The following is a 22932-nucleotide window of genomic DNA, read 5'->3' on the forward strand; positions in this document are numbered from 1 at the left end:
ATCTATATTTCAAAATTTTGCTGTTTGTTAGATATAAACAACATAAGATAACGTTTAACAGAAAGATCGCTGCTAACATTTGCTTTTACAATGTACAAGACCACTTTTTGTCTTTGTGATGAAAAATATCAGCTTGGGTGCATTCAATAAAATCAATTCCTGAATTCCCTGATGCAATGACATTTAAGATCAGAGATACTGCTAACCTTCCTGTATCGTAAGAATTTAAATTTATCAAATCACCAATATCACTAGGACTTCATGATAAGTTTTGAACACAATGACTTGATTTTTTTTAAATGGTGCAATTTATTCATACAGTAAAAATTATACAACAGAATTAACTATGCTTAGTGGCAGGCATAAAATCATACACACAGAAGAAGGCCATTCAGCCCATTGTACCTGTGCAAAGAGAAATTCAATTAATCTCACTTCCCTGCTCAATCCCCATAGCCCTGTAAAATTTTCGTTTTCAAGTATATATCCGATTCCCTTCTGAAAATTACAATTGAATCTGTTTCTATCACACTTTCAGGCAGTACATATTGTGCTAACTTGTTTTGAATTATAGTATGAACCTAAAGAGTTCAATTAATACCAAAACTGAAGTAAACTCATCCTTGATCATTGCTAATCAAAATGACTTTAAAGGTCTGCACTGTATAATGTGTACGAAGTATATATCTTGCATTCTTCAATTATATAATCATGCAGGGGAGGCGGTGGTGTAGTGGCAATGTCACTGGGCTAGTAATCTCTGGGGACATGGGTTCCAATTCCACCATGGCAGATGGTGAAATTTGAATTCCATTGATAAAAAAATCTGGAATTAAATGCTAGTCTAATGGTGATCATGAAACAATTGTCGATTGTTGTAAAAAGCCATCTGGTTCACTAATTTCCTTTAGGGAAGGAAATCTGCCATCCTTACCTAGTCTGGCCTATATGTGACTCCAGACCCACAGCAATGTGGTTGACCCTTAAATGTCCTCTGAAATGGCCTAGCAAGCCACTCCGTTCAAGGGCAATCAGGGATGGGCAATAAATACTAGTCTATATGCCCCAAACGAATATAAAAAAAACCGTTTTACTTGTATTGTTATTTGGTCTGCTGCGTTTTAATGGAATAATGTTCTACTTAATAGAGCAGTCTAATCAGACTGACATTGTTGGACATTTTACTGTCTTGTAACATTCACATATCCAAGATGATTAGGATCTCCTATTACCTTTGGGCTTTTTGTTGAAGAAATGGCCCCACTGTTGCTTCATGGCCTGGCACTATCATGGAACCATAAGCTTTGAAATTCATTGGCAGTCATCCATTCTGTAAAATACATTATAATAATTGTACTGAATGAGAAGACATATTTTAGCCCTCTGTTTTAATTTTTAACATGACAAAAAGATAATTTCTCACTGCACACATGCACCCATATGTATGGGAAAGTTCGTTCTTTTTATTGGTAGGGGGAAACTGAAATCGGTGTAGCAACTAAGCAACCAACTTTGCAAAGAGTAGCCTTTCCTATACAGGAAGATGCTATACGAGCACTGGATAAACTCTGGAACAAACAGCTTAGCTATGTGCAACTTGTAAGTATTAATAGCAATTGTATTGGCTAGAATCTTCATTTGCACTGCTGCTCTCTAAAGGATTGATAAAGTTTTGTTTAGTTGCACTGGTGAATTATTCAGACAGCAGTGACTTATGTAGGGATACAGTTCCATGGGCTGCAGCAATCCTGTTGTATTAATAGACCATTATTCTTGTGAAAGTCTGGGTGATGGTATTAACAGGCTATGTCTTGCATCGCAGTCAAGCGTAATCCTGTCCTCAGTCTGGTGTCCAATGATGTCCTTGCTGGCATCTGATCTTTCACCATCCAAAACTTAGCCAGCTGTATCCTGTGCATAGGTCCTACTCACCCATCTCCTCCCCCCACCCCCACATCCTTGCTGATTCGCACTGGATTCCTGTTCCCATACACGTCAAATTCATATCTTCATTTCCTGTTTTCAGCTGCTTCCATGTCTTGCCCAATCCAATCTATGCAACTTCTTTTAGCCACATTTATCTTCCTGCATCCTGTGGTCTCCCAACTCTAGCCTTTTGAGCATTCCTGCCTTCCCATTCCCTTCCCATTACCTCACAGTAGCCTCAGCTGTATTCTCTGGAGCTCAGTCTCCTTAAGTCCTCTGCTTCCCCCTCTCTTTCCATCTTTAAAAACCTTCTTAAAACTTAACTGTTCAAACACGGTTTCAATCATCCATCCTACTTTTTCTTTACATGTCTATTCTCAAACTCTGGGAAGGTCCTTGGGACTTTTTCAACATCAAACGCACCACATAAATGTAAGTTATCAGCCCATCATTCTCCTCTATTCAAAAGTATGGAACCGGAAAAGACTCTACAACGCAAAGTTGGTTCCGATGAAGGGTCACTGACCCGAAACGTTAACTCTGCTTCTCTTTCCACAGATGCTGCCAGACCTGCTGAGTGGTTCCAGCATTTCTTCTTTTTACTACAACTCATCAGGTGGGGCCCAAAAACAAATCTCTCAATTGCCTACATCCTCAAATATCTACCCAATTTTCTTTTACTTGTCCTTCTGAGCGTCGCTGGCAAGGCCAGCATTTATTGCTCATCCTAATTGCCCTTTAGTAGGTGGTGGTAAGCCGCCGCCTTCAACTGTTGCAGGCCATGTGGTGTTGGCACACCCACAGTGCTGTTAGGGAGTGAGTTCAAGGTTTTTGACCCAGTGAAGGAACAGCGATATAGTTCCAAGTCAGGATGGTGAGCGACTTGGAGGGGAACTTGCAGGCGGTGGTGTTCCCTTAAATGTTCTACACATTCTGCCAACTTGAACAGTCCATTCCACAAATTAACCACACTCTGGGCTGCATTTTCCAGGCCCTTTGGAGACTGGATCGGAGGCGGGATGGGACTGGGAAAAAAGGTGGGAGCCTGGCTCCCCGACACATTCACACCACCGGGGACAGTTCCCAGGGGCTGGTTGGGAAGATGATCAGTAGCCTACACCACAGAGGTAGGCTGCCAATTAAGGTGATTGAGACCACAATTCGGGGCAATTTTCCGACTGCCCTGGCATTTTACTGCCAGTGGAGCAGCCCCACAGTGTCTGGAGACCGCCAGCTCAATGGGAATGGCCTGAATGCAGTGGGCTGGGGGGCCTTCAGAGCAGGAGGTTCCATGCCCCATTGACGGGGCCTCAATTGTGAAAGGCCACCACTGCAGCCAAAGCTGATCCAGCGGAGGGGTTTCCCCTCCATCTTGATGGACTTGCTAGCTTCGATCTTGTTAATTTCTGTACTGCTGTGCAGGCCAGCTAGGATGCCTCCATGTAGAAGCACCCTTGTGGCCCCTGACCTGCCTGAACAGCGCTCACCTCTCCCGGTGGAGCTGCGGAGGCTCCAGAGCTGCCGGCCCTCTGGAACTGCAGTATCGAGAGCCCGCTTGCTATCCTGAATTAGGAGGCTGCTTCCTGGAAGATTGCTGAGCTGGTCTTGCTGCTGGCAAGTGCAGACTCAGGAACCCCATTTGGTCCTGATGTTTGGGTTCCAAAGCCTGTGGGAAACTCCAGCCTTCTGAATATGCTTTCATCTGCAAAATTAAGACAACTTTTGTTTGTCTCCTGCTATGTATTATTGATATACACTGAGAACAACAATGGACCCAGCACTGATCTCAGTTGCATCACTTGCCATGTTGATGCAGTTCCATTTGCAGACACTCTTTTTATACAGGGCCTAACCAATTTAAAGCCCACCTTAGAAGAATGCCTTCTAACCCATGCCTTCCTACATTGTGAATTAATTGCTTGGGTGGCATGGTTACAAAAGCCTTGCTGCAATCCATTCATAGAATTCATATCATCAACAAGCTCCATCATTTCTTTGAAGAACTCCAGTCAGACAAGTCAGAGTGCATTTACTTTTACTTTTTTCATCAGTAATTCAATGTTACATCTATTTCTGTTGGCAGAAAATAGACTTTAATGAAGAAACTATAAAGTTGGCAGATACAACCAATACGGACATAAGAGACTTACCAAAGCGAATACCAAAGGATTCTGCTCGTTATCATTTCTTCCTGTATAAGCATTCTCATGAAGAAGACTACTTGGAGTCTATAGGTATAGATTTCTTTGATAATATTGGTTCCATTGCAACCTTGTAAACTTATCATGTAATTATTTGTTTGAACTTGAGATGCCTGTTGTTGAATCTCCCTTTCCTGATTTCCTTACTGGAACTTATTTTGGCAGGAAGAGCATTTTGGGTTTTTGTGCAGACCTCTCCTGAGCTCCTGTCAATATTACTGTTCATTGGTCAACAGGAAGAGGCAGAGCTGGCTCTATCATGTTTCATCAATGGTGGTGCTATCTCCATATAAGCAGTGGCCTGTAGTCCTTTGCCACTAGTGATGAGGATTATACTCGGGAGTATTGATGTCCTTGTTCTGGGAATAAATATTGACCAATTTTTTTGACAAAATTAGTTGGTTTCTCTTGTGAAGGGGGATATAAAATGTTTACTTTTTGAATTCCATTCTAAGTAAGTTGATTAACATTGTTTCTTTGGATGTAAATATTTATCTGTCTTCCAGTATTTATATACTCTATGCCCGGCTACACATGTAGTATTCGAGAGCGAATGTTGTACTCCAGTTGTAAGAGTCCATTGATTGATACGGTGGAAAAACAAATACCTCTGGAAATAACTAAAAAGGTAAATGTTCTTTTAAACTCCTTTAGCTTATTTGTCCTAGTTATTCATCTCCGTGTTATTCTTTGGCAACCAAGAAACAAACAATGCAGAATATCCCAATGCTTCTTCCATCTCACACTATCAAGTAATGATGCTAGCTCCATTTCATTTTCTCCTAAACTGCAAATGTATGGTGTCTATTTTCTGCAGATTAGTCAGTCCATTTAACTGTATTTCAACTGTCTAAAGTCATTGTTCATAATGTTTGGCATTGTGCCATTTGCTGCTAAAACTTGAACTCCTCGCAAAAGCAGAACACTCAGCTGTAACCATGAAAAGATTACCAATTTCTTTCCAAGCATTTTTTAAATCTCTGCTGGATGCTTAAATTCAACCTTAGAAAAGTGGTGCCATAATCTTCCATAAATTCAGCAGTGTGCCCAGATGAAGGTCATTTTTGTACAAAATTTAGTGGCTTTGTTAAATAATCTTGCATCCTGTACCTCCTGAGCATGTCAATACTAAACAAATTACCAGTGTTCGTAAGTGTAAGGTTAGTTAATACTAGCCCATTGTGGGTCCTTTTTGCATAAATTGGTTGAAGTTATCCATTACTTGGTAGTAGTAAAATTTGAATAATTGAACTGTCTTAATATCCTGTATATTTCTCCCGTTGCACTTGTTCAGTCCAATAGAGTTGCAGTCTTGATATAATTTTGTTGGTAAAAATTCCACTGTTGTCCTCAAATTTCCTTGCATCTGTCATTTTTTTGTTTGTAAAAACATAAAATTATAAGGTACTGGTTCACTTTTTTGTCTTCAGATTGAAATTGATGATGGCAATGAGCTGACTGCTGACTTCTTGTATGAGGAGGTTCATCCAAAGCATCATGCACATAGGCAGATCTTTGCCAAACTGAAGGGTCCTGCAGGCAAGAGGGGAATAAGACGATTAATACAGGGGCCAGCAGAACCTGACAAAACTGACTAAAATGTAATAATTTCCAAGATTTTGCTTTTTTGGACATTTTTTGAAAGCTTGATATTTAACACTAATTTTACATATTGATGCCATTCCATATCATTTTACAACACTCAAATCTAATTATAATTTTTTTGGTGTTGCCTGTTTTGTTTACTAAGCCTGGAGTGTTGAGTTAGACTCTATCTCTGGTAGTAATTTCATTTTCATTATTTATTGTTTTTAGATTTCCAGCATTCTTGCTTTTCCTTCATGTCTTAATTCTTGGCGATGTTATTGTGTTAATGGATAGTGTTTCTCTTCATTACCTTTTTCAATTGATGCACTATAAACAGCGAACACTGGATTTGCTTTCTTGATGTTCTTGTCACTCTCTTCTGTTTTGGTTAGTTGTGCAATCTGCATTTGTTTAGAGCAAAACACCAAACTGGATTTTAGTCTGACAATTGTGCCAAGTTTCTCCACTTTCTTGCTTAATGGAACTTCAATGCAGTCAAACTATGTTTAAAAAAATTTAAGCTCTTAAATATTTTATACTGCATATAATGTGGTAATAATACAGAAACTCACCTGTCCAACCATGCATTTCATATCAGTTTACATGTTGGCAATCCAGTTTGGTTCCTTGCTGTAACTGGATGCTGATGTCTGCAGTAAAGTAAATGCTATTAAATTCAAACTATAACTCAGTGATACTGAGTGAAACTTGCAAAAGTTACTCCAACTACAGGGATCTATAGGCTTATTGTTGTATTTGAAATGACAGATTAGTGAATATATTTACATAACAAGAATACCAATTCTTCCTGTTACAAGTTAAATCATTTGTGAAGAACCGATGCCTTCATGTTAATCTGACACTGTCCAAGTTCACAATTTAGCTTTAACCAGTTACATTGTACTATATAGAATAAATATATATCTATATATATATTTATTTGTTGACCTTGTAGTGGTGAATAATTGAGACGTACAATGTAAAGTTCCAATCTATAATTCGAATCCCCAAATTTCATTTTCTTTAACTTTAGGTTAGACTTTTAAACAGGTGAATGCATATCTCCTATCTCAGCCTTATAAAATTGAGATGTTATAATAGTAATATTTAATAGTGTTTTCATCTGTATGAATAGAATCTCAAAGAAATGGTGTTGTTTATTTTTGCATTCAGAACATTGCCACCAGCACTTAATCATTGACCCAAATTTGAAAGGTTGGTTTGAATTTGATCCAAATGTTTTCTTAATCAATATTTTCTGTATATCAAATAGCAGCATTTATATAACTGCTAATATGGCAGTCTTGGTTCCAAATGTTATAAGAAATTACTACCATTCTAATATTCTAATTTCTAAATCTATGCTAAGTATTAGTATGTGACAAGGTGGATAGTTTCTTGTCAAATCAATCCTTCCCAAATAATGCATTCCAGCTCAGTTTCTCAAGAGTTTTAAAAAACACAAATAGCATTGGGTAATTCAATAATTTGAAGTGCAGGTGTTTTTGTCCAAATTGTTATCTGGTTTGGTTTCTCAGGATGTCCCAAAGCGCTTTTGAATTATTGTCATTGTCATAATACAGGAAATGTGTCAGCTAATTTGCATACAGCAAGGTCGTATTAAAAAAAGCAATCAGATAATTTATTTTTGGTGATGCTGGCTGACAGACAAATATTGGCCAGGACATTGGGGATAACTTGCCAGCTTGTTCTTGAATAGTGTCATGGGATTTTTTTTGTCCACCCGAGTGGGAAGATGCGGGGCTGAATTTTACCGGCCCCTCGACACCGTGGGTTGCAGCGCGGGGACCGGTAAAATACTGTGGGGAGAGGCCTGCTTCGACAACTTCGAGAAGGGCCAGCCGCATATTGCCAGTGGTGGACTTTTTATCTCTATTAAAATGAACCCTAATGAAATGTAAATTAACTTACCTGCAGGTGGCGGCTGTCCCACGCTGATTTTACAGCCTCCTTCGGCCTTCGCGCGCCTTCGGAACTCTGTATGGAGTTTTGAGGTGAGAACCTGGTGGGGAGGGAGAGGAATTAAATTTTCAGGAAGAGCAGGGAAAACACTTAATTGGATGTGGGAATGGTGGGAAGGGGTTGAAAGGCAAAAGATTGAAGATTGGGGGAGAAAGTTCGGGTATTTGAAAAAGCCAATTCGGGCAATGAATTGACTATTGGGGGGGTTGGGTCACAACATTCATTTTGCTGAAGGGCTTAAAGTCCTTTAAAATGGCGCCGCACAGTGACACCGGATGCCGTTGTGGCCGCTCCACCCCCTGTATTGAAATGAGTCCCCGCGCACAATATTACGGAGGCTGTTGCTGCGCATTCGTGCGGGATGCACGCCGCCATTAGAGTACACCGCTGCGAACAGCAGCGCATTTGTAAAATTCAGCCAGCGGTTTCGGATTAACATCTCATTTAAGAGATGGCACCTTAGACAGTGCTGCACTGGTGTGTCAGCCTGGATTGTGTGCTTAAGTCTCTGGAATGGGACTTGAACCTTGACGTTTCTGACTCAGATTAGTGTTTGAGCACAATTGAAACACAGGGCTGATTTTTACCAGTCCTCTGGAGAAGGACCGGGAGGCAGGAGGGGTTCTAAAATGGCATCGGGAGGGGAGCCTGCGTCTTCCTGCTGTCACAGGATGTTCCCGGCAGCCACTTCCCACCCCCGTCAACATTTTACTGCCATCAGGATGGACCACCAGTGCATGCGGAGACTGCCAGCTAAACCAAGTCGGGTTCCCGGTTTGGGGGGGGGTGGGAATGGCCATTCTTTTTATGGTTGCTGCATAGACACAGAGCCCCCCCCCCCGCCAAAGCAATGGCCATCCATGTGGCTCCGACGCTGCCACTGGTAGGCTGACTCCTCCGATCGCCAGGGTAGCCTGCCTGGTCTCAGCACAGTATAAAAAAAGACTTAACTGGCCTTCAAAGGTACCTCGACATGGAGGAGCCTTCTTCTCCCTGTAGTCTCAGCAGCAGCCACCTCTATCAGTGGTGTCGCTGAGCCTGCAGAGCTGCCGACCCTCTGATTGGGTTGGGTATCTCTGAGAAGTGTGCTCAATTGGACAGTGGCGGCCATTTAATAGGCTGCCGCTGGTAAAATTCCGCACTGGGTCTCGCCATCTGACCGTTGGCTCAGGACTCTCTTGTAGTCCCGGTGGCAGGACAACCTGGATTTACATAAAATCTAGCCCATATTGTATCATTTGAAAGTATCTCTCAGAATGTGAGAAAATTGTAGATTACACCATTTCTCCAATTTGGAGTCTCTCTACATCCCAGATTCTTCTTCAATTCTCTTATCCTGGACTTGAGCTGTATTGCTCTAATCCTCAATTAACTTAATTTTCCCGTGAACATCATTGCTCAGTCACGCTGATGTGTGCAACAGTTGCTCATGTGGACCTTCACACAGCACAAACTCACTTTTTAGTTTTCTGATTTACATCTCTGTGGTTTGCTTTCCTCTGCCTCCTGACAAGCACACCACAGCTGTTGAACCCCAGCCCCTCTGCCTAGTTTGTAGGATTCTCATTCTCAACAAATGACAGTTCAATCTACCTTCTTGTTCCCTATCGCCTGCACTAAAGGCATCCTAACTCTTAAACCAATATGTGGACCATAATATTCATCCTGTTTTGAAAGTTTTTTGCACTAATGCTGTCTTTGTATTGCTCTGCTTTACAGCTAAAGTCCAGAGGACCAAAACATGAGTTTTATTTTACCATTAGTATATGAAGTGGTCTCAATAGTTACTGGAAATTGTTGTATACCATCTCAGTATAAAACAGTAATGCTTTTCTCAGTTTTGAAGCAGCATCCAGCTAGAAAGTTTTCTCAAGTTGCCTGCTGATTACAGGTTTTAAGCATGCGTTATGTAGTATTCTCATGCAGTATTTAATGAGAACTCTTGTTGGAAAATATGACCGTTTTACTTGTTTTAAGTTGCCGTTAACCCTTACAGTAGCTGACTAAATAGAAATTACATGCATTTGATTAGCACTGCTGAGGGTTAACATTTCATTTTGATTAGACTTCAGTTCATTTGTTTGCCGTAAAATCTAGCTGTATTGAATGCTGCATCGATTTTTATCCATGCTATTTCATGACACTTGGAGAAAAAAACTACTTGTGTAGCAATTGTTTTATTTCAAGGTTTATAAATCATAGAATTTTGCACATTAAATGTATGCAAATCGGATAACCAAAGCTAGCAATATTTCTCAGTTTTATGTTGCAAAATAAATGAAAGCATGCATGCAAGACCAATATGACATTATATAAGCTGCAAATGTGTTGTACTTTGAACTGAAAATAATCTGGCACATGTTCAGCCTCATGTCCAATATGATATATATGAAATAAATATTTCACTGGTCAACATCTCAATTCTCTTGGTATTGCAAGCTTTGTAGAGGAAACTGAAAATTCTAAATTACAGTTAGGCTCATAATCACTAATACATTTCTGTATACAGAAATTTATATTACTGTCGAGGCTTGCATACAAAAAAATGGCCACTTGTGTAAGATACTATAGTCCTGACAACATTATGCTTATCTAGAAAGAGTCAGTGCTTTCAGGAGAGTGGGCAGTTGCAGGTATAATGCCAGCACACACCATGAATCTACAGGGCTTTGCTTACTTATAAACTCATAGAAATGTTTATAAGTAGGCAAAGAGCTGCCCAGTCTGGTCTTTTCCAGCTCTAGGAATCTAAAAGCTGTACAGCAAGCGACCAAAGTACTGTTTAAGTTCAAAAGTTTTAAATTTTTTTGTAGCGCTAGCAGTGAACTTGTCTTCTGGGCAGCTCCAAAGGAGCATTAAATAAAATCAGTTTGTATAATAGGTGTGTAAAGTTCACAATGATTGCCAATTTTGTTTTTATTTCTTGGTAGCCACAAGGATGTTTGGAACAGTTTCAGTATTTTGTTATTACTAACTTCTTGTGTCCCTCTGTCTAATTATCTTGCTTTGTAAACAAATTTGACAGTTTTAGCCCAAGTAATATGTTATGATATTTTCTCTTTTGAAATGGACAGAAGAATCCACATAGCCTCCAGTGCAAAATAATGTAGTAACAGAGTTACTCTTTCATGTGCCTCATTCATGTCATGTAAAAGGGTGAAAGTTTCAGTTCATAACATGCTGATGTACCAGTGAAAACTGCATTTTTGCTGTGAACACACAACTGAGCGCATTCACTGCATGTGTAAAGTTTAAAGTAATTCATCAGAAACAAAAAATAGTGACAATTAATACTTAAGTTTCAAAGATCGTAAACTAGAATTGGCTTGCCTGATAGCAGAGGATAAAGCTGTGTGCATGAGTTGGAGGCTAAAAACTAGCTGTAAAGATATTGGCCTGAAAGGAGCATTAGTACAAGTACTAGAACTGAAGAAAAGGCTCACCAGTATCAATACAGGGAGTCCTGCACAGACATGAGGTAGAGTACCAGCACCACTGTCCACCTGAATAGGCAGAAACTTACTGACTGACCAATATCTCTTAAGTAGGGTAAAAACAGAAAATGCTGGAAATGCTCAGCAGGTCAGGCAGCATCTGTGGAGAGAGAAACCGCTGTCTGAAGGTCATCGCACTGAAACACTAACTGGCTGGAATTTTACACGCCCCCGGGACGGGGCTGGGAGACGGGGGGGGGGGGGTGTAAAATCCAGTGGAATGATGGGGATGCCATGCCCATCGCCTACCTGCCCCCATTTCACCAGCAACGGGGGACGTGGCAGGAGGCCCACCCACCCAACCTTAGGCCAATTCAGACCCTTAAGTGGCCAATTAATGGCCACTTAGCAGTGGATGGGCACTACAGCACCCGAGGAGGCCGTCTTGTAGTACCTGGAAGCCTCCTTGCGGGCTGGGGGTGGTCCATCCTGATCAGACAGCCTCTGCCCCATGGAGGGCACCCCTAGCAGCACTGGTCACCCCTGCTAAACCAAATGCCACTGCCCTAGAATCTGATTCGCCAGGGCCTAGCTGATTGTCCCTGGCCATACATGACATCCACTTACCTTTTCAGATGCTGCGTCCATGTTCCTCTTCTAGCTGGGTGCAGTCCCAGTAGTGGCCACCGCTCCTAGTGGTGCTGCTGGAACTGAAGAGCTGTGGCCCTCTGATTGGCCAGCAGCTCTTGGAGGCAGGACTTCCTGCTTTGGAGGGGCAGAAGCCCTGACTCAAACCAATTAAGGGCCTGAGCCATGCAAAATAGCAGTGTGGCTTGTCGGCCCAGTGGAAGTTGGCGGGGCGTCTCATCGTTAAATTCCAGCCTCTGTTTTATTCTGTTTTTTAAAATTTGATTTCTAGCTTATGCAAAATTTTACCTTTGAGTGGGGCCCAGTTAGTCTAATTTAGAACGCTGTAGAATATCTTTGTCAGCCCTTGCTTAAAATTTGATAGAGACATTTTCTTAACATAGGAGCAGCAGGAGTAGGCCATTCAGCCCATATTTGATCATTCTATTAGATCATGGCTGATATGTATCTCAACTCCATTTACCTGTCTTTGCTCCATATCTTGATATGCTTACCTAACAAAAACCTTATCAATCACAATTCTTGTTTAAATCGCAAGACTGAATTTCAGTAGGGATATAGAAGATTTATCTATATATATTCCACATATATTAAAGGCCTGCTCGGGTATACAAATGAAACCCGACCCGGGCCTGAGTTTTTTGTTTTTTTCCCGCGCCTGACCCGACCCGACTCTCGGAAATAAATGACGCTTATTCTTATTCTTCGCTTTCCCTCCCTGACCAAAAGGCAGCACTACCACTGTGTGCGAAACAACCCGAACCTGACACATGTCATCGGGTCCTGTCGGGTCGGGTATCCATGCTCTAACGGATATACATTCCGTATCTTTGTTTGTCTCGCAAAATAAACTAAGAAAGGCACCCTGTTCATCACTTTTAACTATTTAAAATTAAATAGGGTAGTGACTAAAATGGTTTCCATATTAAAGTTATATTAAATGGTACTGCTGGTTGTAATAGGTTCTAGTTCACTTTTTTCATTTGCAGTGTTATAAATATGATGGTAAAGCCAGTTTGAGTCTCTAATTTAAATTATATTCCTAGATTTATGCTGACACTGAATAGATTCTGAACTGGTTTTGTAGTTGCAGTTAACTGTTCTAAGCTTTGCAGGGTGAAGATGAGGTTAGTCTGTGTATCTGGTAAGTTCAGATGTGGAAGAGGCAGCTGCAGATGGAGGCCAGAACAAGGTTTACAATAAGGTCCGTGCAGGGTTGAGCTTTGGATGTATGGGTACTGGGGCTGGTTAATGTAGATAGATACAATTACAAACAAATGTAAATTAAAACCAGGTGCTGAGCACAGGAGAACATGGTATGGGGCTGGTTCCCTAAATCAAGTCTGATGTTTACAGTAACCCAGAAGCCTTGACAGCATGCCATAAATGGAGTTACAGATTTGTTCAGATTATCTCATTCACTCATCTCACAATTCATAGCGATAAAACAACAGTATTATTGAAAGGTTTATCACCAAGATTTTTTTTGTTACATAAGTAGATAAAACCTTTTTGGTGGCATGTGATTAGCAAAGAAAAACAAAATTCAGGAAAAAGGTTTCTATGTTCTATTTGTAAATAACAAAGACGTAACCAAGTGGAAGAACATTTCTCATGATGGTGATAGTGATGTAGATGTGTGTGCATGAGTACTTTTGTTCTGAAGATGTGGTACAAACAATATGTCAACCTGCAAAAACACATACACACGTTTAGTCAAGAATACTGTAGGTATCAAAAGATGTGAAGTTTGCACTGTGCACTGAATAACGAGTAAGAGGGTCCAGGCTTCATCCCATTATGAAGTAACTGAAGAGGTCTCTTGTAACGAATCATACACCTGTAAACAGCATCAAAATATTGCATTAATGAATATTCAAAATGTTGATACATCCTGTAACCTGAATAGATATATCAAAGCTACAAACCTTTTTAATACCTGGCCTCTTATTCTTCTTTTCATTTAAACACTGACTTGCAGTTAAATACATTTTCTCAATTGCCACATAGTCCCACTCCGGCATCTTTTTATCAATATAATCCTCAATTGACATTTCTTCATCGTCAATTTCTTCTTGGATATCAAGCTTTAAGATTAAAAGCAAAATAAATATCAGCTGTCATTTATAATTCTTTAACAGAATTCTGTTAACCTCCTCCATATGCAAATCAAATTTGATACTTATAAGTGATTAAAAGATTACATACAACAAAATAAAATGGTCAGTTAATTTGTTTAAATCCTTAAATTAACTCACTTCTGCAAGTGTATTACTGCACTATACTGTCACTTTGCACTGGAATTTGATTTCTTAGCATTTAGGAGAAGGAACAAAGTGGGTGTGGAACTTCTTAATTTTTCCCACCTAGACAATCAACCCTATTAAGTTGCATTGGTACTCCTTCATTTCTACAAATGGAAATGTGAGAATGTTGCATTACCAATAATTGTGGTTCACGATGGTCATCAACTGGTGGAAGTCCTGTTATTATTTCTAGTAAGACCTGTGTGCAAGAGGCGGAAAGGCAAAATTAGACATACTTTCAATGTTGTTTCTTTGCACCTTGCTGGATTACTTCTTGCGGGAAGGAAGAGGGAAATACAACCGTACAAATCTCCCTGGGTTTAGGAGTACAGGGACCTCGCACAAAAAATTGTTAATTGTCACAGGTATGCAATTATAATTTAATACCCTACAATTAGACTTGTTGTGTTAATCTTTACACACCAATCAGCCTTCATTATTGCAGTGGTATTTATAATTGCCATTTTAATGTGTAGTGTAAAATTTCACTCATTTGTGGATAGTGCAAACTTTTACTGTAAAACTACATTTGGCAAATGGTAACAGTGAATGCTGTGAAAATATTAATCATATGGTATATCATAGTATTTATTTCCTGCTTTCGCAATGGTACTTATTGACAGAATTATCTGTACCTTACTTTTTGCATGCCATTAATTTCCCATATAATTGAACTATTTTGATTTGTGTCCACCTTTTGTGAGGTTATGATTTTTATAGTTTACAACTTAACCATTTACAATAACTTGCATTGATGAAATTCCTTGAAAATTGAAATGCCTTAGTATGTTTTTCTCAGAGGGGTAATCAACAAAATGGATGTCAAGGCAAAGGAGGAGAGGTGGGTTTTAGAGGGGATCTTAAAGCAAGAGAGGGAGAAGTGAAAGGGTTAACGGAGGGAAATCCAGATTATGGCACCTAGGCAGTTGAAATCATTGACCCCCAAAGGTGAGGTGAAGGTCATGAGAGCATTGAAGTAGTGGAGTCTGGAGTTGAAGGGTTTTAGCAGCAGGAGGGTGAAAGTAGGAAGCAAAAATAGTGGTCTTTTTGATGATGAAGATATGGGGTCGGTATATCCGCTCAAGGTCTAATACAATAGCAAGTTGCAAATTGCTTCAACTGGAGGCCAAGATCAGTGGCAAGGATAGAGTTTGTAGAATGGCTGGACATAATAGCTTCAGTCTTCCAAGTGTTTAACCGGAAGAAATGGCAGATCATCCATGACTGGATGTCAAAACAGTCTGACTAGATTGAGATGGTGGAGAGGTAGAGCTTGGATGGCATCAGCGCACATGGATGACTGTGGATAATGTTGCCAAGGGGCAGCAGTCAATGAGGAAAAGGAAGGGATCAAGGATTGCACCTAGGAGAACTCCGGAGGTAACAGCGCAGAGACGGGAAAAGAAATTGCTTGAAATATTCTGACTATGATCAGATGGCTATAGATGAAAACAAGCTAGGGTAGTTCAATGAAGCTGGAGAAAAGATGAGAGGTATTGGAACAGGATGTTGTGGGCAACTGTGTTAAAGACTGCAGAGAGGACAAAGAGGGATAATGCACAACAGTCAGTCAGTTTAGTTGTTTTCTTTTTCTAAAACATACATTGAATTTGGCTCTAAAACTCTATTTCTCCTAAAGAACATAAGTAATCAGAGCAGGAGCAGACCATATGGTCCGTCGAGCCTGCCCTGCCATTCAATATGAGCATGAGCTTCAACTCCACTTTCCTGCCTGCCCACCAACACAATGTTTTAAACTCCCCCTCAGTGAATTCTTGTTCACTGCTTTCCAATTGCAAGGCAAAGAAATCAAATTAGACAGGTTTGCTTAGATTTAAACAAGGTGGAAGTTTATTCATCTTAAAACTCTAATTCAGTTAATGACCACGAATATGCGACGTGACCACACTAGCATGCATACGTGATAAACACACACACAGACAGAAAAAGTAGAAAGAATAAAGGGGAAAACTTTGAGGCAATATCTGGGTTGTAATTACAGTCCTTTGAGTTTGATATGGAGTCTTTGGTTGCCAGTAGGTCTTGCTGTTCATTGGGGCCCAGTGCATGCTTTAAAACCTGTTTTCGATGTAGGAGTCTCTTCTAGAGGTTTAAGTGACTTCAGTGGGTCCGGAGGCTTGTGAGAAAGCGAGAGTGCGCCAGCCAGGAGACAGGCTGTCTTGTTCTAGATTCAGTTACATTCTGCAGTCTGATCCCAAACTGTCCTGTGAGCACAATTCAAAACTCCCAAGTTGGCCAGCAGGTCAGTCATGTGACTAACTGTTCAAACAAACTCCTGCGTTTGTAGACTTCAAAGTTCTCAGTGGAGGGCTGTCGTGCTATCTCCTATCCCAACATGATGTGGATCACCATTGCCTAGCCCAATCTCTGTTAATTGAATCAGTGAGCAATTCTTTTAGCTCTCCAAGCACTGTCTTCGTATGCAAATGTCCTCCAGCCAAATGTCTGGTGATCTCTTTAAATAAGTCATCTCTTCACTCCAGCCACAGTTTAAAAATTAATGTTCATATGACAATTAATATGCCTCATTCTTGGCAGGTGGGGGTCTTCATGACACCTTGATTCCCTGAGAGACCAAGTCTATCCCAGTCTTAAATGTATTCAACGATAGAGCATCCACTACCCCCTGGGGTAGGGAATTCCAAAGATTCACAATGCTTTGAGTGAAGAAATTTCTCTTCTCAGTCCTAAATGATCTTCCCCTTATCCTAAGACTGTGTCCCATGTTTTAGATTCCCCAGCCAGAAGAAAATAACTTCTGTGTCTATCCTGTCAAGCCCCTTCAGAGTCTTGCAAGTTTCAATGAGATCACCCCTCATTTTTTCAACTCCAAAGAATATAGGCCCAATTTACTCAGCTTCTCATCCCAGAGACCAATCTAGTGAACCTTCGCTGTACTGCCTCCAATGTAAGCATATCCTTCCTTAAATTTCTTTCTTACTTTCTTTCTTTTGGGCCTCCTTATCTCGAGAGACAATGGATACGCGCCTGGAGGTGGTCAGTGGAGTGACCTCTCCATGGCGCATGCCGGGCAAATTTATGGAGGTTGAGAGTTGCCCAGTCGTCAAAACCCCCCTCTCGGCCTTTCTGGTGGGGTCCAGTTGTGGTCTCACCAAAGCCCTGAACAACTGTAGCAAGACTTCTTTATTCTTGTACTCCAATCCCCTTACAGTAAAGTCCAACATGGCATTTGCCTTTCGAATTGCTTGCTGTATCTGCATGCTAACTTTGTGTTCCTGCCAATGGTCAAATATTAGGTGAATATTTAAAATTAATAACATTCAGACTATGGCCAGAATTTTACGTTGGGTGGGAGGCTCCGCCCACCAGCTGAAAACTCAGGGGCGAGCACGCTTTCACTGGGCCTGGGGAGCCACAGTGGGATTTTTGTTCCCCAGGCTCTTAATTGGCCTTGGACGGGACCTCCACCTCCTTGAGGCAGGAAGTCCCACCTAATGGAACTGCTGGCCAATCAGTGGACTGGCAGCTTAGTCCCAGCAGCACCACCAGGAGCAGTGGCCACTGCTGGGACTACACCCAGCTATCGCAAGCAAGGTGAAGGACTGTCCCGGAACTGGGGACAATCGGCTGTGCCCCGGCGAAGCAAGGGTGTCGGTTAGGTGGGGGAAAGAGAGTGCTATGCGGTGGAGGCAGTTGGGGCTTTGGGGGCATGCCCTTCATGGGGCACAGGATGCCCGATCAGGAGGGCCCTCTTGGGGCCTTTGCTGTCCTGCTGCCGTGGGTAAAATACCCGCGGCGGTGGGAGCAGGCCCTTAATTGGTCATTTAAGGACCCTGATTGGCCTGGGGTGGATGGGGCATTTCTCACCACCGTTGCCCCTTGTAAAATTGCAGGTGTCAGGAACAGCCCCCCCACCACCAACCTGCTCGTTGTGGGGGTGGGGTGTAAAATCCAGACTATGTTTTGGATTTTCTGCCCCCAGTCCTGATTCTATAACTTCAGCCTAGTTTCCTGGGTTGAATGGTCATCAGGAATTTGTGTTGGGTTTTGGGCAGTATTTCCCCCCCCTCCATTGCCCATAACCCCAGTAAGCAGAAGCCTGCCAATGGCCCTCAGGAAAATCAAGGATATACTGCTTATTTTGGGTGAACAACACAGGAAAATCCATTCTTATAAGTATGAAGTTTATTAAGTTTTCTGAAACATATGCTCCAACAATTTTGCTGGCACTAAACTGGAGAAAATTTTTACTCATTCAAGTCTTTGGAAAATAACCATAAGTACTTACCACGCCAAAACTAAAAATATCTGACTTTGGTGTAATCTCCCCACGCATTGCCTCTGGAGCCATGTATGCAGTTGTGCCTACGATTTTCTCAGTTAACATTGTTTGTGCTAAATGTGATGAAGCTCGAGTAAGTCCAAAGTCTGAAATCTTAGGAACAAATATGTCATCCAACAAGATATTTGCACTGAAAAACAAAATGACAATGAAAATTTTTGAGGAGCTATAATCTGTGCAAGACAGACAGGTTTTAATGGTTTGGCAATTACACGTTATATTAACTTCTGAGGATTGCTCTAGACTATGAATATAAGAATAGATAAACTGACACTGAAAAATATGAAAAAATATATTAAATACTTTGTCTCAGAAAGAAATATAGAATCTAAATTTAGGCCCTGAAAATTTCTGCATTTGCCTGTGGATGTGGAGGCACATCTGGAGTTGCAAAGGTTTTTGGCAGTGGAAGTGGTAGCAGGTTATGCCTGGTCTCTGCCCTGTTGGAACTTATGGTGGAATTTCCTGTAAGACCAGGGGCATCATGCTGTTGCATGTGTTCCTTTGCAGCCTTATGTGATTAAAGAAAGCAGGATCAGTGGAATGACATCACTTGTCAGCGGCGCAGTGGTTAGCACCGCAGCCTCACAGCTCCAGCGACCCGGGTTCGATTCTGGGTACTGCCTGTGCGGAGTTTGCAAGTTCTCCCTGTGTCTGCGTGGGTTTCCACCGGGTGCTCCGGTTTCCTCCCACCTCCAAAAGACTTGCAGGTTGATAGGTAAATTGGCCATTGTAAATTGCCCCTAGTGTAGGTAGGTGGTAGGAGAATGGTGGGGATGTGGTAGAAAATATGGGGGTAGTGTAGGGTTAGTATAAATGGGTGGTTGTTGGTCGGCACAGACTCGATGGGCCTGTTTCAGTGCTGTATCTCTCAATAAAAATAAAATAAATAAATAAATCCCCACCTCCAATACTCCTAATGGGAAGCAAGAGGGAGGTGTACAGTTCCACTATCAGCAGAAGTGAGGCCTACTGTTCTAGGCCACTTTCATGGTTTGAAATACACAAGGACTATATATTTGGCCCTAATGAAATCAGCCTTCCTATAAATAGGCCAATTTCATGTTTGAACCGAAGTCTTTGGTCAGACCTGATGTTTTCACCCACAAGTGGCTGGTTCGCATTGCATTTTGCATTCCTATCCCAATTTGTGCCAGTATTGCAGCAGATGCTTGCGAAGAATATGCAAATTGAAGATGATTTAATGGGATCAGGTAGCTTCTTCACAGGAAAACAAAAAGCCCCATTCTTCCCTTATTATGGTAGTAGAGTAGGATCATTGGTGCTCAGGCCCAAGGATTTCCAATACAGTTTACATACTTATGACTATAATCATTCTGTGTACTTCAGTATTGAGTACAGCACTGAGTAATGAGCTCAGCTCAACTCAAGAGATCACAGTTTCAGTCAAGACTTGTCCATGGTGAGGGAAATATTAACAGAACTACACCACTCTCCTCTCAGCATATGTTAGCGTCCTACAGCTGTAGAGCTGAGAGCAGGTTGCTTTCCTGTCTTTGGCCAGGGAATGACACATAGCATAAAGGGAGAAAAACAGCCACAAAAAGCTTCATTACAAACCTGAGGATACCAGCAAAACATTTCTTACCACTCACATTCTTCAACTTTTTTCCCCCCTTCTTGCATCCATACTATCCTCCTTTTGGGGGGAGGGCAGCTCCAAAGATGCTAACCGATATTCTCAAGCGTTTTAGGAAGAAAATACTTCCAGGCACACTTCCTTCCCTACTATAGATAGCTCATTAAGACAGGCAAGACACGCCATCTGGAGAGAAGTCTGAGTATGAAGGTAATGAAGACTGTGATTTAAATCTAGAATCTTTAGTTTTTATTCTAATGTTCCAGCCACTATATCACCCCTGTTAGGGTTGACTCGTTTGGTTCTAACATTTTTATCCCAACTTTATTTCTTAATAGGTTGTAGCTGTTTCACCCAATTATCATTTTGTTTAAAATTGCTATATGTGTCTAACCACTTTCTATGAATGGTTAAACAACTTCTATCTCTAGTATTACAGTAGGACTAAAATAACTGAAAATGGTGGAGTGGGATATTAATTTAATAATTAAATATTGGTTAAAATAGCTGCTTTATCAACCATTAATGGAGCTTCAACTAGATCAGTGGAAGAGTCCTTTGCAATGGGGAGGTTCTAATAACCAATAGTTTCTTAAGCTGTTGTTTTGGTACCATTACATGAATGACAATTAAATATCTTTAATAAAAAATATAAAGTTCAAGGAAACAACAGAAACATTCAAAGTATTCTTTACCTTTTAACATCACGATGGATATGATTATTTTCATGCAAGTATTTTAAGCCGTTAGCTGTACCCTTAGCAATACTACATCTTGTATTCCAAGAAAGTGGAGCTGTGTTATCCTGAAAAGGTTTCAGAATTAATCAATCTATTAGTGGTGAATATTATAGTAGAATGACTAAAAAATATTCTTGAAAATAAAGATAATCATATTTTGACTTTTACAGAACACAGTTGTACTTACCAGGCACGCTAATCTGTCCAGCAATGACCCATTAGGCATGTAGGCATATACCAGGCAGGGATGTTCCCCATCATTGGAAAAACCAAGTAACTCAACCAGATTTTCATGCTGAAATCTATAAAAGTATCACATTATGGTTACCATTAGATTAAACCGTATACTTCCAGAATGATTAGTACAAACTATTTCTAAAAGCTGTACATACTTTGCCAAAGTTTTAATTTCTTGACTAAACTGAAGTTTCAGCTCTTCCATACTGATATGCTGATCCAGTGCCTATATATATAAAAATGTAAACTAGTTAAAATATTTAGTTTTATAATCAGTGACTGAATAATACATGCATTTCTGTTCCAACACTGATTTTCAGAAATATTAAAAACTACAGAATGTTTAAACAAAAGAAAAATGCACAAAGTATATCAAAAACTTCAGTAAGTTACCAATTATTCAATAGAGCTTTGTTATTTAAGCCAACAATCTTTACAATTAAAAAATCTCCAACATTTCAGAGATTTTACAGAAACTTATTAATAAAGCAAGCAGAAGTAGTGATGGGTGAGACACTGCAAAGGTTATTTTTTGTACTTGAATATAGATTATATTCACTCAGTGGAAATTAAACTGCCTTTACAATAAGCAGCATAACTCAGTCACAGCTGTTATTTGACAATTATGTGCCCCTATACCATTTGATAATACATTTGTTTTACTCCTTGCACTCTCCGAACTGATGGATTATTGTTTGTGAGTTAAGAGAGAAAGAAAGGCTTGTATTTATATAGTGCCTTTCACAACCTCAGGACGTCTCAACTAATGAAATACTTTTGAAGTGTAGGCACTGTTGTAATGCAGGAAACACAATAACGCAAATTGGGTGCAAATGACCAGATTATCTGCTTTTTAGTGGCATTGGTTGAGGAATAAATACTGGCCAGGACACCAGGGAGAGCTGCTTGCTCTTCTTTGAAATAGTCCCTTGGGATGATTTAAACCCGCCTGAGGGGGCAGACTTGGAGGTGAGAGTGCTACCGCTAAATCAAGGCTGATGCTGACCGATGTGGTCAAAAGGGTAATGATGGGAAGGACCCCTCCTTCCATAATGTGAGTTGACTTTCCTTGAACCCATGCATTCCTTTTCATCCTCTTGCTTCTCCAAGTAACACTTATAATTGCCATTGTGTGAAGAGGCACCATGCAAGTATGGGCGGCACAGTGGCGCAGTGGTTAGCACCGCAGCCTCACAGCTCCAGCGACCCGGGTTCGATTCTGGGTACTACCTGTGTGGAGTTTGCAGGTTCTCCCTGTGACCGCGTGGGTTTCCTCCCACAGCCAAAGACTTGCAGGTTGATAGGTAAATTGGCCATTGTAAATTGCCCCTAGTGTAGGTAGGTGGTAGGAGAATATGGGATTAATGTAGGATTAGTATAAATGGTATAAATAGTATAAATTAGTACTCACCCTGAGGCTGTGAAAGGCATTGTATCAATGCAAGTAATGCTTCCTTCCCCCCTCCAGTCCTATTGAAAATACATGTGATGCACAAAATGGAAGAACTTTGGTGTTTTGCGGATTTACAAATTTTTGAAGGGGAAAAATGAGCTGATAGTTTTTAAAAAAAATTAGGGAGGTCTGGAAGCATACCTCTCTCTGGTAATTAATTTTAAGAGAACTTTTTTTGTGCATTTTCTTGCACTTAGAAGTGTACTGTGATTCTTTTCACGTTCTTTTGCTTTGCTTTCTCTTTTCCCAACACATTTGATTTCTTGCCAAGCTGTTGAAATTCATGTGTGCGGATTCCTGTTTTTTTGATCCACAAGCAATGCCACGGGACTTAAATGAGAAGTTCAAAAACTACATACAATCTAATATGGGTATGACTGAGGTAGGTTAGTACTATTAAAGTGTGTCTTTTTTAATTAGTGTAATTTATTAATAATTACTAGTAATACTACTTTTGTTATGTATTAAGTAGCAGTTTTTAGGGAATCAAGAT

General features: G+C 40.7%; 2 protein-coding genes and 1 long non-coding RNA gene across 13 annotated transcripts in view; 1 reads left to right on the forward strand and 2 right to left on the reverse strand.

Moving 5' to 3' along the window:
* Positions 1-10118, forward strand: part of LOC137379544 (twinfilin-1-like) — a 42420-nt gene extending 32302 nt beyond the window's left edge. Inside the window, exons 6-9 of the mRNA XM_068050514.1 lie at positions 1474-1599; positions 4010-4160; positions 4634-4755; positions 5558-10118. Coding sequence (XP_067906615.1) covers positions 1474-1599; positions 4010-4160; positions 4634-4755; positions 5558-5725 — 567 coding nt within the window. The 3' untranslated portion in view covers positions 5726-10118. The remainder of the gene's footprint in view (positions 1-1473; positions 1600-4009; positions 4161-4633; positions 4756-5557) is intronic.
* Positions 5443-6357, reverse strand: LOC137379546 (uncharacterized). The gene is made up of 3 exons (XR_010976853.1): positions 6287-6357; positions 6025-6115; positions 5443-5660 (listed from the first exon to the last, which is right to left on the reverse strand). It is a non-coding gene; the product is annotated as an uncharacterized lncRNA (long non-coding RNA).
* Positions 10119-13233: 3115 nt separating the features above from the next.
* Positions 13234-22932, reverse strand: part of LOC137379542 (interleukin-1 receptor-associated kinase 4-like) — a 43382-nt gene continuing 33683 nt past the window's right edge. For all 11 annotated transcript variants that reach the window (XM_068050504.1, XM_068050508.1, XM_068050511.1 and 8 more), the window contains 7 exons: positions 21142-21212; positions 20937-21051; positions 20705-20814; positions 18356-18539; positions 14222-14284; positions 13708-13866; positions 13234-13619 (listed from right to left, as the gene is read on the reverse strand). In XM_068050504.1, the coding sequence (XP_067906605.1) occupies positions 13578-13619; positions 13708-13866; positions 14222-14284; positions 18356-18539; positions 20705-20814; positions 20937-21051; positions 21142-21212 (744 nt within the window). In that variant the 3' untranslated portion in view covers positions 13234-13577. The remainder of the gene's footprint in view (positions 13620-13707; positions 13867-14221; positions 14285-18355; positions 18540-20704; positions 20815-20936; positions 21052-21141; positions 21213-22932) is intronic.

The sequence above is a fragment of the Heterodontus francisci genome, chromosome 18, assembly GCF_036365525.1.
Source record: "Heterodontus francisci isolate sHetFra1 chromosome 18, sHetFra1.hap1, whole genome shotgun sequence".
Lineage (NCBI taxonomy): Eukaryota > Metazoa > Chordata > Chondrichthyes > Heterodontiformes > Heterodontidae > Heterodontus > Heterodontus francisci.